Below are 13,921 nucleotides of genomic sequence, written 5' to 3'. Positions count from 1 at the left end.
GGAGGTGTATTCTCGGGCCTGGCCCGACCCCCCCGCCCACACACACACACACACACCGGACAACGGAGGCGGCCCGGACCGATGGCTGCCCGTCGTGACTGATCTCAGGTATGGGCCGAGTCCCCCCGCTCCGAGCTCCCCCCTCTCCCTCCCCCCACGCAGCACTGACGTCTAATCGCCAAGGTATCAAGCTTGGCCATCCTGTATCACGTGCCGGCCCTTTTTAAATCCCATCGTGGACTCGGCACTGCGGGATCGGCCACCAGCAGGCCACCTTGCCGGCCGGGCGCCGCCCTCGTTTTTGGATGCCCAGCGGCAGGAGGGCCATGGTGGGGGGAGATTTTGACGAGGGCGATCTGGCACGGCAGGGTTCCCCTCTCCGACATCCCTCCCCTCGGCACACGCGCGCATATCCCTCTCCTCCTCCCCTCCTCCTATTTTTGTCGGGTCTTTCCTTTTGCCTGCCCCCCCCCCTCCTATCCCTCTGTCTGCCCTCCTCCCTTTGCGCCGGAACCCCAATGTCGGCACTTCGCTGGCTCACGGTCTTTCGGACGGCCCGGTCTCCGACCGGGCTGGGCGCCGACTTTTCTGCCGAACGTGCCACCGCCCTCCGGGCGTACGCCACCGCCCAGCACCACCAGCGCCAGCAACGCTCGCAGCCCCAGCCAAAGACCGCTGCCAGCAAAACCCCCCCGACCACCACCTTCCGGGCCACCTCGGCCGAGGAGGCCCGTGAGGCATCTCGATCGCGCAAGTACACCTCCGGCTATCGGTCAAAGAAGAAGCCCGCAAATGCGAAGCCCAGTGCACCGGCCGCTGGCCTGGCCTCGGGTCTGACCACGCGCAGCCCCTTCTCAACGGGCATCCTCCGTGCCGGGTCCCGGTCGGCCGACCAGTGCCTGGGCTGCGGGGCCACCCTCCAGTCACTGGACTCCAAGGCCCTGGGGTATGTGCCGGTCGAGCGGTACCAGCGGTCTTTGGAGGCGCGTGCCGGGGCCGCCAACGCGAATGGCGGCAGCCGCGCCGACTTTGACGCCGTGCGCCTGGACACCTCGTCCGCGACCTTGCCGCTGGTCGAGCTCGGGCCTCTGCCCAGTCAGCGCCCGGGCAGTGTGTCCACAACATCCAATGGGCCCTTCCAGTTTGACATGGTGGAAAGCCTGCGCAAGACCAGCCGGTCGCTGCCCTTCCTGGCTCCCGGGTCCATGCATGAGATCGACCCGGCGACCCTGTCGCCGGAGGAACTCGCAGGGGCCCTCTCAATGGGCGACCTTCGAGCCTTCGATCGACACATCCGCAAGGGCGACACTTCGCGGCCGGTCTGCCAGCGGTGCTTCTTCCTCCGGCACTATGGTCGTGTGACGCCGGTCTCCCTGAAGGCCGAGGTTCGTCGATGCGGGGCGGGGGGGGGGGGGCCTCCTTTTTCGCACTCTCCCCGTCGCCCCTTTCTTTTCGTCCTACACACACGCCCCCTCTGACTGAGATCCCTGTCCTCTGCCCGATGCAAGAGTAGGATTACCGCCAAATCTTGCAGCAAATTCGCGAACGCCAGGCTTTGTTGGTGCTGGTGGTGGATCTTTTCGACTTCCCGGGAAGCTTGGTTCGGGATTTGCCGGACGTCGTGCGTGTTATCATGGCCGACCATTTCTGCCCTTTGCCCCCCCTGGCCCCACTTCGCTTGTGTGTGCCCCTTTCACCAACATCACCACGTCCGTGGCCCACGACATTTCGCAGGTCGGCTGGGACCAGGTCATCCTGGCAGCCAACAAGTCGGACATCCTGCCTCGCGATGCTTGCCGCAATCGCCTGAAGCGGTGGATCACCAATGAGTCCAAGCGCACCATTGGATGTGCGCGAGTCTGGTCTTTTTCTCTTCTTTCCCCTCTTTCCCGAACACCTCTCCCCGGCCGTGCCTCTCCGATATTCTAACACGAGCCCGGGCGACCATGGCCCAGCCCGCATCATTGACACGCACTTGGTGTCGGCCTCCTCCGGCGAGGGCGTGCAGGAACTCCTGGACAGCATCAACCGTCTGCGCGGCAGCCGCCCGGTCTATACGATTGGCAAGGCCAATGTCGGCAAGTCGCACCTGGTCAACCGCCTGATCGAGTTCTCCCTCATGCAAAGCCAGCAGCCGGATCTGGCACCCGGTGCCGATGGCGAGTCTGGCACCGGCAGCAAGGCCCTTTCGAATAATGCCCGGCGCCGGGCCATCCGCCGGCTGAAATTGACCACCACCAGCACGGTGTCCGGCACGACATTGAACCTGGTGCGCTTCGAGCTGCCTGGCGCGCATGGCGGCCCGGCTGGCGTGCTGATCGACACCCCGGGTCTGCTGCCGGAGACGCACACCCTGGCCGATTACTTGACTCGGCAGGAGGCCGACGCGTTGATTCCCTTGCGCCTTTCCAGCACGGAGTCCAACTCGGCGCGTGTCCCCTCCCCGCTGGCTGGCTCGCGGTATGAGCGCACCCGGCGTACGGAGATCGGCCTCCGGCCGCGCATTTTCGAGCTGGCCCCCGGTCGGAGCCTCTTCCTGGGTGGTCTCGGCCGATTGGACTTTGTCGATTGCACGAGTGGCATCGAACGGATCTTTTGCATTGTGTACACCAGGTGCGCATGGTGGTGCAACGCACGTCCATGCTTGTCTGCGTGACGGGGCTGCGGGGCACTGGTTGGCAGTGTCGCTTCGATTCTCGCTCCTCCCTCCTTTTGCCATTCCCCTCTCCCTCCCCCCCCCCCCCCCCACTGGTATACATGCCCAGCACTGACCCGGAGAGATTGCCTCATTGGGGGGGGAAAAAAGTCCCGATGTCTCGATGGCCACCACCAAGACCATCAATGCGGATGCCTTCTACAATCGCCATGTGGCCACCGGGCTCTTGACGCCACCCTTCACCAAACCCTCGCATGTGAAGGCCGCCCTGCGTGCGGGGTCTGCCCTTGCCGATGACCCCAATCCCAAGGAGGATGGCAGTGACGATGCTGCGATTCTCACTGCCTCGGGGATCGGCGCTGTCCAGGCCGCACTCGATACCCGCGACCCGGGCGAGCTATCCCTCGAGGAGGAGCTGGCCCGGGCCCGTGCGGCACTGGAGCTAAAGCCCAAGAGCCAGAAGCTCCAGGCCAAGGTCCGGAAGGCCGAGCGCGCCCTGAGCGCGGTCCAGGTCAATCGACGCCTGCTGACGAGCGATCTACCGCCGCTGATCAGCTACCCGGTGCAACTGCAACAGCCTCTGCCACCGCACCAGCGCGAACGCCTGCTGGACGAGCTCAATGCGGCGACACGGGCGCCAGCCGCCTTTTCCCCCTCGCACGTGCCGGTGTTCATCCCGCGAGAGCACCTTCGCGGCGCTTCGCCGGAATCCGGCGACCCGGCAGCGCATCCGGCGCCGCTTGACATGGCCTGGCTGGAGTCGGTCCGCCAGGAGGGCGACAATTTGCCCCCGGCTCACGATGGGCAGCTGGTCCACCGGGCCCTTGTTCGGGATGACGGGGAGGACGACGCCTCGGACCAGGGGTATGCCAGTAGCGACTTCGGGTCGGATGCCGACATGGACTTCGAGGACTACCCCAGCGACGAGGAGGACAGCGACCATGCCACGGGCCAAGATAACCACCCTGATGGTGATGATGATGATGACGATGACGATGAGTCCTCCCAGCTGCAGGTCCCCCGCAAGCGCCGGCCCCACTTCACCTCCAACGGTGGGTATGTCCCGGATCGGACCATCGCCGACATCGTTCTGCCCGGGGTGGGCTTTGTGTCGGTGGGCTTCACCTGTGCGGTCCCGCGCGATGCCACCGACATCCATGCCATCCGTGATGCCCTGAACCCGACTGTCTCGCTGGCTGTCCACTACCCGGATCTGAGCCGGGCCCCGGCGCTGCTGGAGTTCGAGCGTGATGGCCAAGACAGCGACAGCGTCCTCCACATGAAGACCCCGTTGGAGCTGGCCGGCGCGGTCCTCCCGACCACATCGGCCTCCTCGCGCGCTCTGCTTGTGGACGACCCGACGGCCCTGACCAATGGCCAGACCTCCCCGTCCTCCTCCGCACCGCCGATCATCGTTCGCGACCCGATGCTGCCATTCGAGATGCGCCGCATGGGCCGGCGCATTGGTGGCCAGCATTCCGAGCACTACGTCAAGCTCCGCCGGCACAAGGTCCACAGTGGTGGCGGCGGCAAGGCGGCCAACCCCCGGCATCAGGACACTCACAAGTGGCGCTGATGCACGTGACCTCCCCATTATATAGATCGCCGCGCGTCCGGCTCCCCTCGGCCTTTTTTTTTTCCCATGCCGCCCTTGCCCGCCATATTCTCCCGCCGCCCCCCCGCTGCTGCGGCCTGGCCCCGAAAAATACGGGCGAGAACGGGGGGGGGGGGGGGGATGAACTCAAATATAGAACAAGATTTTCCGATCGCTTTATCTCTGCATGTGTGTGTTTTTGGTCGGTGCCGCGCATGGTGGCCATTTTTCGGACTCTGGGAACTGGTCGGGAGGGATCTCCTCAATATCCAGTGACCCCTCCAACAGCCCCTCCCTGCCCCTCCTTCCGCCTCCCCTCCCTCCCCGGTCGTGTCTCCTCTTTGTGTCACCCTTCTCCCCTGCCACTTTAGCTGGTCCTGCAGCCAGCCCATAAAATTGTCCGGCCACGATGGCTAATCCGCCCGGCCTTGCCTGGTCACTCCCGACCACGGCTGCCGTCCGGGGGAAGTTGATTCCTGGCACGCTGGTCCCCTGGCCATTACATCTCTCTTTGGATGCACGGAAGGTCCTCCTGGCAGATCCCGAGTACGTGTGTCTTTCCCCGTCCCCGGTTGTTGCGGCCATCACTGTTGCTGCCCGGTCCCTGGGACCTCCCCGTCTGGGGTGGGGGGGGGGGGGGATATATCCTCCGGCTCACACGCGCCCAATCTAACCCCTCGTGTTGATCAAGCTTCTACGAAGTGTGTCTCAGCCTCAGCCTCTTGACCGAGCAGAGCGAGCGCGCCCGGAGGGACGAGCTTCTGTTGGCCGAGCAGGAACGCCTGGCCTTGGCCGATCCCCGGGCATTCATTGGCTCGCTGCTCGAGGGCCGGGCACGACCGACCCCGAGCCTACAACGCATCGCTCCTGTCCCACGCGTCGACTGGTCCCGCATCACCGACCCAGCTCTGCGCCCCACCAAAGCCCAACTGACGGCCATGGATGCCCTTGGCCAGGAAGTGCACGAGGCCCCGCATAGTCCAACGCAACTGGCCAATTCGCTCTTTGCACCATCGTGCGTCCTCCTGTGGCATCTCGGCTTGCTTGTCCCCTGCCTCCGGAGGGGGGTCCCCTCGCTGCTAACACCCACGCCCCCTCCCCTCTCGGCCCCCGGCCTCCCTTGCCCGGCACAATCGATCAGCCTCATCCAAGACTTGGACACGGTCGAAACCATGACACGCTATGCGCAGCGCGATGCACCGGTCGCCGGGGCTGACCTGGCCGATCGGCATGTGGCCCTGCTTCAGAGCCTGGCTCCTCCACCCGAGCATACTTGGATCTCGCGGGAGAGCGGCCGCGATGCGCATCTTTTCCCGCCCGTCGCAACGGCATCGGTCCCCCTACCGGCCCTCATCCCGCCTGGCCCCCTGCCAGCCGCCCATTTCGCCCCGCTGGCCGTCTCAAGCCCACCCCCAGTGACCATCCCCCTCGAGCCGGCCGCGATGCAGCCACAGCGGGCCCCCTCGGCCGAGCCTGAGAAACCCGGCCCCACCGGTTCCCCCGCACCCGGTGTCCCGAGCCCGTCTTTCGCCCCCCACCCTGGATGGGCTGCTTCGCCGTTGGGGGATTTGTCGCAACATGCGGCTGTGGCGGACTTCCAACGCGAGGCGTCCCTTGTGGTCCAGCAGTCGGCCGGATCGGTGGCCGAATTGCTGCCGAAGCCTCACCAGTCCCTGCAAAATGCCACCAGCTCGGCCATGCTCATGGCCCTGGCCAAGCTGACGCCCGAAAATTACCCCGGCATCCAACACATCGTCAATGCCTACCAGATGATCAACCAACGTCCGCCATTGCCGATCGCCGAGCTCTTCGAGTATATCGACGCCTCGGCGGCCGTTGTGTGCAGCCTTCCCGGCAGCAAGGTCATCAACAAGTACATTTCGCTGTTTTTCCAGCGCAAAGAGCGAAAGAAGGTCAACAACTCGCCCTTCTTGCGGAATGATTCCTACAAGGCTGCCTGGTCGGATGAGGAGCAGGTGTGCATGTGTTTCTCCCCTCGCTGGGACCTCCCCCCCCCCCTTTCCCCGCCCACACTCCCCTTCCACCCCTTCGGAATGCCTGCCCGACCGCGCCCCTTCGCATGCTGACACTGTCCCCTGTGCAGATGATCCTCGATCGCCTGCTCACCATCTTCCCGGAAGAGGAAATCCAGGCCACGCGCTTCAAGAAGATTTCCCTTTCGACCGGGTGCTTCCGCAATCCGATGCAGATCGCCAGCCGATGCCAAAAGTACTTCATCTCGCTGGCTCGGCGTGGGCTTCCGGTCCCTGGACGAATGAACTTCCGCTTCGATGTGCGTGTCGCTGCTTGGCCCGGCCCTCTTTCTCGCCCTGTGGACCGGGGATTTTCGCCTGCCGCTTGAGCGTCATTTGCCCCTCCTCCTGCTCTAACATGCCGGTTTCTCTCGGTCTCTCTTGCCTGTTCTTCCTTTCATCAACCGTCAGAAATATCTGCCAAAGAAGAACACCCGTGCCCGGAATATCCTGGAAAAGCAGCGGCGCCAAAGTCGCTCCCAATCGAAAGGCAGCTCGAGGTACGGCATACACTTGTCGCTCCTCTCCCTCTCTCTCTCTCTCCCATTCGGGTTTCCGGAGCCTACACCTTGAGTATTGACATTTTGCGCACACAGCGAGTCATCTTGGTCCTCGGAAGATGACGAGTCCGACGCTGAGGACCTCTTTTCGGAGGAGCCTCCCAAGATGCCGGCTGACTCGGCCCCCCCGACTCCCACCCGGCGAACCCCAGCCCGGCAACCAAAGGGACCCGCTGCCCGAGCAAAGTCTCCGCCCCCGGCCCCGGTCGAAACCACCAAACGCTCGGTCAGCCGAGCCTTCACAACAATTTCCACTTCAGTGTGTCCGGCATTTGGGGGATTGCTTCTTTGGCTTTTTCTCGCGGACCAAAGCCCTCTCTTGACTTTGACTGACCACTTCCGATAGTCATCCTCAACACGATCAGGTCGCACCGCTGAGCTGCCGCTGCATTTGGGCTTTCGGGTGCGTCCCTTCCTCGGCCGCCTTTCTTTTCCTTGCTCCTTACCCCCCCCCCCCCACACACACACACGCACGTCTCCTCTTCCTTCTTTCTGACTCCTCCCTCCCTGTGCATCTGGGTATTCCTCCTCTCGGTGGTAGTGCGACTCGTGTAACATGGAACCCATTGCTGGCATACGGTGGGCGTGCCAGACGTGCCCCCAAGATCTGTCTGTCGATTTGTGTGACAAGTGCTTCCGTGCGGGATTTGAAAATGGTTCGTTCCCTCGTGTTCCATTTCTCCCTCTCCCCCTCTCCTTTTCTATCCCCTGCGCAGGTGGGAAGATGGCGTGCCTCCTGCCCTCTCGACCGGGCTTCTCCATGTGCCCTCGGTTCCTGTCCCCCCTTCTCACTCCTGGCGCCCACTTGTTGAAAGAATACCATGACTTTTCCCATGCCTTTGAGGGGATACGGGAGCCAGAGCTGGACACTGTATACGAGTTGGACTCGTCCTCCCTGTCTTCGGATCGTCCCCCTGCGGCCGCTCCAGCAACGGAACCGGCAAAGCGAGGTCGCAGGTCTGGAAGTGCCGGCGGTAGCGGTGACGATGGCGGTGCCCGGGTGAGTGGCAAACGCGCTGCCCCATCGAACAGCACCGGGCGCGGGGCTGGCCCGCGCAAACGCCACCAGCCTTCGAGCAAGCCCACGCCAACATCCCCAAGCCGACCGCCATCAGCGTCGTCCTCCTCGTCTTCCATCAATTATCTCGATCCGGTGCGTGCATGCGGTGGGTGTGCATTCGTGCTGGCCAAGGAAGGAGGGCATTGTGGGGGGGGGGGGGAGGTAGGACCATCGGCCATCAGGCAACTAACTTGTCCTCATTCACAGGCGTACAATCCGTCGTAGAATCACGCCGATCGCAAACACCCGGCAGCCTTTGCACGCATAATGGCTTTCTTTTGTGAATATATTTTTCTTTTTCTATCCTGCTCTCTGCGCACAGGCACAGGGCCAGGCAACATGGACAAGAGGAGGAGGAGGAGGACAAGGCAGGGGCGGGGCTGAAGCGTGGGCGTGTGCGAAAGCGAGAGAGAGAGAGAGAGAGAGAGAGAGAGGTAGGAGAGAAGGCAGGAGGCAAAAGGAAAGGTCGCTCATCGAAGAGACACCCATGCTACGCCTCATCGTCAGTCCAGTCACTACTCTCATCCCCGGCGGGCTCCTCTGCCGGCAGAACGATCGACGCCTCGAAAGGCTGCATCATGATGCTTTCTCCATCGTTTTGGTTGCAGCCATTCGCGCAGCCAACAACTGGCGACTGTTCGAGCAACGAGGGGGATATCGGGTGTCAGCTGGGTCGGCGCAGGGAGGAGCCAGAAAATGAGAGCGAAAAGCAGGGCCCAAGAGGGAGGGAGGCGCACCTTGGCCAGCCGATTGCCGCACAAGGGGCACATTTCCTCACTTGGCGTGGAGGGAATGTCATCATCTGAAAGGGCCTCCTTGGCGGAAGTCGAGGTGGCTTCTTCACACGCGGAAGCCGTCGAGTCCGACTCGAGCATCGGGTCGACCGTTGTTGGCGCCGGTCCCGGGGCTGGCCCGGACCCAACGACACAGGACTTGGTGATGAAGGAGGGGACCTGCCTGGAGGAGAGCGTTGGCGTCACCGAGGCGCTTGCCCGGTCGCGCTCAGCTGGAGTGATGGGGTCGCCGTCCAGAACCTGCAGCCCTGGCATGTTGACCACAATGAAGTTCCTTCGGATATGCGGCCGGCCAGAAACCGGGAGAGGGGGAGGACAGACGGAGGCGCGAGCAGGCAAGGGAGCCGAACCAATCGCGTGAGTGACATCCCCAATGGGAGGGGGGGGGGGGGGGGGGGGCTCGGGGGGGGCGGACAAGTTGACAGGCCAAGCAGACCAAGTGCGCACCGGTAGTGTGTGTACTCGACCACCGAGCCACCATTGATCCAGTTTGGGCAGGCGGGATTGCCGAGGAGACTGAGCTCGGTCAGCTCCGGGCAGGCCAGCAGCAAAGACTGCACCAGGGATGCCAGGTTGGTGAACTGATTGTGATTCAGCCAGAGCACTCGCAAGGACTGAGTCACGGGGCTGTCCGGCGACAGGCCAATGTGCCCGGTCAACTGGTTATGATCGACCACCAGCACCTTGAGCGCGCAATCCAGCTGACTGATGGAAGAGAGATCCTATGTGGGCGTTTGGTGGACAAGACAGGGAGCGACGGTGAGAGGCTATGGGAGGAGGGGATCGGCAGTGGAGGGCGGAAGCAGGAGAGCAGCACATGCGTGGGCCCCTACCTCGAGCTTGTTGTGCGAAAGATCCAACCAGTTGACCGACGAGGGAACCACCGCCCCGCAAACCTCGGCGAACTCCAGCGGATCGATGATGGTGAGATCTCGGTAGGCGAGGGTCACATCGACCATGGAATGGGCGAACTTCGGCGTCGAGAACCACGAAGAAAACATGGCAGCGAGAGCGGCGCAAAGCGGGACAGACGGGCAGGCACGAGGGAGGGAAGGAGGAGGGGAGGGGCGATCGCACGCCAGTGCCGGCCTCAGGGCGAAGTGGAGAGCGAAAGGAGAGGGGGCGGGGATCCGGCAGTGCCGGGCCGGATGAGGGAGCGGGAGCGAGCGAGCGAGCGAGCGAGCGAGGGGGGGAGGGAGCGATAGCCCCGGGGCTAGGGCGGGCCGAAGGCAGGGATCCTCCTCTTGGCGATAGGCCCGAAGCGGGGAGGGCAACGAAACTGCGGTGGCGGTTGTCGCCAGAATGGCATGACGCGTTGAGAGGATTTCGCTCGGGGCAGAGGGGCGGGCGGAGGAACAGCGGCATGGGCCCATGCCTCCCCCCCCCCCCCCCCCCCGGCCGGTGAGTTGCCCACGCAGCGGGGCGGCCCCAGCCGTGGGGTGCCCTGGTGACCGCTCCTACAACTGGGGCCCCATTGTTTACTTTTCCGGGCGCCCGTCCAACAACAGACCACCGGAGATGCGCCTCAGACGTGCGGCAAAACCCAGGCGATGGTGTGGGGTCGCCCCCCGCCACCCACCCCCCAGCACACCTACGCGCCCCCGGACGACACACCCTGGCGGATCCTCGGCAGCATGAGCGTGCCCTGTTGCGCCCGGGCCCCACTTCCCGGGAGACCACATTCAAGGCGCCTTTTTAAATGCGACACACGAATTAGGTAAAAGGCTCTATTGTAGGTGGAATGTACACGGGGCGGGTTCCCAGCACACATCGGGGAGAGATTGGCCGCTTCAGAGAGGCGAGGCATGGTCCCCCCGCGCCCCTGGCCCACATGCACCAGGGTGCGCAAGCCTTCCGACGTATGTAGACCGGCATAGGGCGGCCCTATGCACCACAGATCATGGGGGTAATGAAATACAACAGAACGGCAGTCCCAGCAATGGCCCCGAGTGAGAGGCAGGCACGCAGCATGCCATATTTACAGATGACATGAAAAACCGCGAGGGATAGGACGAGACGGAGAGGGATGAACATTCAGTTCTGCTCATCTTCGCGGCGGACTTCCGGACATTGTGCTTCCCCTCCCAAGTTCGAATGCGTGTTTCTCCCCTTCCAGGACCACCCTTTCGGGGAGTGACCCATGAGCCCGTGTCGCATGCATATGTATGCGTGCGTGTGCGTGCCCATGTGTGCGTGCCCATGCGTTGAACACCGCCCATATGTACACCGCCAACGTGTGCACCAGGAGAGGGACCGACAGTGCAAGCGGGCAGGATATCCAGGAGGGATGGAAAGAATCGGAAGAGGACGTTTCGGGAGGGAAGGGGGGATGGGGGAGAGAGGAGAGAGAGAGAAAGAGAGAGGGGGGGGGAGTGCGAGCGATCTTGTCGGGGAGACGAAGCTCCCTGTGCTTTGCACAATCGTGAGCAACTCTACAAACACTGGCAGCTGAAAGGGCAGCAGCCCCCCTCCCCCCCTTATTCCCTCCTCCCGGCATGCGCCCTGGGGAAGAATGGACCGGGCTCAGACGAATCAAGGGCAGAGGGAGGGGAAGAGGGGAGGAAGTACTTCGGCTGGTTGCTGGAGGCGGGAGCGGGAGAGTGGGGGGAATGAGGGAGGATGAGACGATATTATGTCCGGACGAAATGACACTCTCAATGTGAAACACTCCTGCGTGAGTAAACGTCACTGAGTCGAGCGGAAAGCCAGACATCGCAACAGTCGAAGGGGGAAGGATCGCCCGATTCCACGAGGAAGAAGGGGCACCTGGGTGCGGAGATGTCGAATTGGAGTTGGTGAAGCTGGAGGAGGAGGAGGAGGAGGAGGAGGAGGAGGAGGAGCAAAAGAAACCACGACCAGAGCGGGGGAAAGGGAGAGGGAAGGAGGGAGAGAGGGATAAAATGAGAGAGGCGAGGGGTGACAAGAAGCGGAGGGGCGGGCGAAGAGAAGGAGGGGGGAGAGGGGAGGGGGGAGATCAACACAAGGACAGGAAAGGGAGATGGGGAGGAAGAGGACGGGGGGGGGGGGGGGAGAAATCGGACAGAAGGATCTTCCCCGAAAGGTCTCCCCCCCCCCCCATCGGGGAAAGCGCATCGCGGCCTCAAGAGGACGCGAGTTGCTTGTTGACTGACACCCGGGCAAAGGCACCGGCCACCGCAGTAGCCACCGGCTGCAGGGCCTCCCGCGGGTTAAGATGCAACCCCTCCAGGGATGAGGATGTGTCAAGGCCAGCCAGGTCGGCTTCCGACAGGGCTGCAGCGGTCCCGGTCCGGAAGACATCCAGGCGCAGGTCACGCGTCAGGAAGGCCACACACTCGGCCGGCCCTTCGAAGCCGAGGACCGTGGACACCAGACCCAGCGCGAGGTTGGGCCGATGCGAACGGCAAAGTGCACGAAGGGCCACCAGACGCTGGCGTCGGACAAAGCTGTCCATCAAAAAGCGCCCCTTATTCGGGACGCGCTGGTACAGCCGGAACAGGCCGGCATGGTCATGCGACAGGACGGCCTTCTGCACGGCCAGCGCGTGAGTGATGGGCAGCGACGTCTCGCGCAATGCCAGGCTCAGACCGAGCGGGGCATCGGCCGACGGGCTGGCATCACCGGCGCCGGCATCTGCGGGCCCGATATCCCCGTCACCGAGAATGCCACTGGCCCCAGCTGCCAACAGCAGGGTCTGATCAAAAGTGGCATTGGCGAAGACAAAATACAGAATCCGATAGGCGAGGAACTCCTCCCGCGCACCGGGGATCCCCTCCAGGTACAGGTCTCGAAGCTGGGTCTGACATTGGTTGAAGGCCTCCAAATCTTCGGACTCCAGGGCAATGCGCGCATGAGCCTCGTATACGGCCACCGTGAATTCGTTGCGAATGCGCTGGACAATCAAGTCCTGGCGCATGCTCTGGAACTGGTCGCAAATGTACGCGTAGTCCGGCTTCTCCTGCCAGCGTTGCCGCAGAAAATCGAAAGTCTTTCGGAGGATGTGCAGGGGGCGGACATTGCTGGGATTGGGGGCCTGCAGATGGGCAAGAGAAAAGGGCAGGAGAGAGGGGAAATGTCGGTCAATTGGACAAACCGGCCTGGCTTTGTAGTAAAGAGGGGGCGCGGAGAGAAGGCAGAGGGAATACGCACGCTGGTCAGGCGGAAGAAGCTCTTTTCAATTTGGGTGCAGGTGCCAACAACCGGGACTTGGGGCACCGAGGAGGTGAACAGGTCACTTGAGGCCGAGGAGGACGAGCGTGGACCATCGTCCTGGCGCTCGAAGCGCCGCGCGCGCGCCTGGCGGGCAGATGAATCGTTCTGAAGGAGCAGCAGCAGCAGCAGCGATTGACAAGGATGCATGCATGAGTGCCAGCCGGCCAGGGAGCAAGGGGGGAAGACGCAGAAACAGGCGCGAGCCCACGTACGGTGGAAATATCCTTGATAACTGGCTGCAGCGTGACAGGCTGGGACGGCGGGTCAGGGGAAAGGCCTCGAGAGGAGCCGCCCCGCGAGGAGCTGCCCCGCGAGGAAGTGCCACCCCGGGCACCGGCAGCCGGGGACGACGAAGGAACCGAGGGATACACGGTGGAGCTGGACTTCCGCGTGTTGGCATACGGGTCGTGGGCCGACGCACGAACCGCACTCGGCGCAGCGTACCCCGCGCGCCCGCTGAAGAGCGAACTACCCCGCGAGGAGGAGGAGGAGGAGGAGGATGTGCGGGACTGAGTCGGACCACCGCCACTGCCGGAGGAGAGGCTCACCGATGTGACCGCCGAAGAGGAGGCCGGAGTGCTGCCAGTGCGAGGAACGGTGGCCGTAGCGGCGACCGCCGCCACCGAGGGAGGCGATGAACCGGCCCCGGGGGCCTGGCGCTTGGCCTTGGTGGCAGCCTTGCCGGCGGCCGGGGTGGCGGCCTTCTTGGCCTTCCCCTGGGCAGTGCCATGCGATGAAGTGGTGGTGACCGGGGCGGAGGGGGAAAAGGGAACATAAGGGGCGACGCCGGAGCTGGCCGGAGTGGCAGAGGAATAGGAAGAGGAAGAGGCGGCAGAAGAGGACGGAGCACCGCGAGATGACGCCGGGCTCGCTGGCGGCGGAGGCTGGTAAAGGCGCTCACTTTGGCTGTTGTAGGCAGCCGCGGCCGCGGCAGACGCGCTGGGATCGACCATGCCGCGTCCGGGGACACCGTAGTACGGCCTGCATGGCAGACAGTTTCGAAAGCAGAGGTTTGATGAGTAAGGGCGAGGGG

At 63.6% G+C, this 13,921-nt stretch overlaps 4 protein-coding genes across 4 annotated transcripts in view; 2 read left to right on the top strand and 2 right to left on the bottom strand.

Moving 5' to 3' along the window:
* Positions 1-397: 397 nt before the first annotated feature.
* H696_00286 (hypothetical protein) lies at positions 398-4,382 on the top strand. Its single transcript, XM_009494133.1, has 5 exons — positions 398-1,385; positions 1,514-1,621; positions 1,735-1,849; positions 1,956-2,613; positions 2,807-4,382. Exons 1-5 carry the CDS (start codon positions 519-521, stop codon positions 4,230-4,232), a joined length of 3,174 nt encoding a protein of 1,057 aa, XP_009492408.1. The 5' UTR covers positions 398-518; the 3' UTR covers positions 4,233-4,382.
* Positions 4,383-4,529: 147 nt separating this feature from the next.
* On the top strand, positions 4,530-8,188 carry H696_00285 (hypothetical protein). The gene is made up of 10 exons (XM_009494132.1): positions 4,530-4,796; positions 4,942-5,265; positions 5,392-6,226; positions 6,355-6,543; positions 6,695-6,783; positions 6,880-7,102; positions 7,190-7,246; positions 7,385-7,499; positions 7,659-7,996; positions 8,111-8,188. Exons 1-10 carry the CDS (start codon positions 4,660-4,662, stop codon positions 8,126-8,128), a joined length of 2,325 nt encoding a protein of 774 aa, XP_009492407.1. The 5' UTR covers positions 4,530-4,659; the 3' UTR covers positions 8,129-8,188.
* Positions 8,189-8,316: 128 nt separating this feature from the next.
* Positions 8,317-9,881, bottom strand: H696_00284 (hypothetical protein). Its single transcript, XM_009494131.1, has 4 exons — positions 9,531-9,881; positions 9,145-9,419; positions 8,641-8,971; positions 8,317-8,537 (listed from the first exon to the last, which is right to left on the bottom strand). Exons 1-4 carry the CDS (start codon positions 9,696-9,698, stop codon positions 8,394-8,396), a joined length of 918 nt encoding a protein of 305 aa, XP_009492406.1. The 5' UTR covers positions 9,699-9,881; the 3' UTR covers positions 8,317-8,393.
* Positions 9,882-11,797: 1,916 nt separating this feature from the next.
* H696_00283 (hypothetical protein) overlaps positions 11,798-13,921 on the bottom strand; it is a gene marked incomplete at its 3' end in the record, with an annotated part of 2,623 nt that continues 499 nt past the window's right edge. Inside the window, exons 2-4 of the mRNA XM_009494130.1 lie at positions 13,101-13,869; positions 12,826-12,993; positions 11,798-12,709 (exon numbers count right to left, since the gene is read on the bottom strand). Coding sequence (XP_009492405.1) covers positions 11,798-12,709; positions 12,826-12,993; positions 13,101-13,869 — 1,849 coding nt within the window. The remainder of the gene's footprint in view (positions 12,710-12,825; positions 12,994-13,100; positions 13,870-13,921) is intronic.

The sequence above is a fragment of the Fonticula alba genome, assembly GCF_000388065.1.
Source record: "Fonticula alba strain ATCC 38817 unplaced genomic scaffold supercont2.1, whole genome shotgun sequence".
Lineage (NCBI taxonomy): Eukaryota > Rotosphaerida > Fonticulaceae > Fonticula > Fonticula alba.
This window is presented reverse-complemented; position numbering and strand designations above follow the sequence as displayed.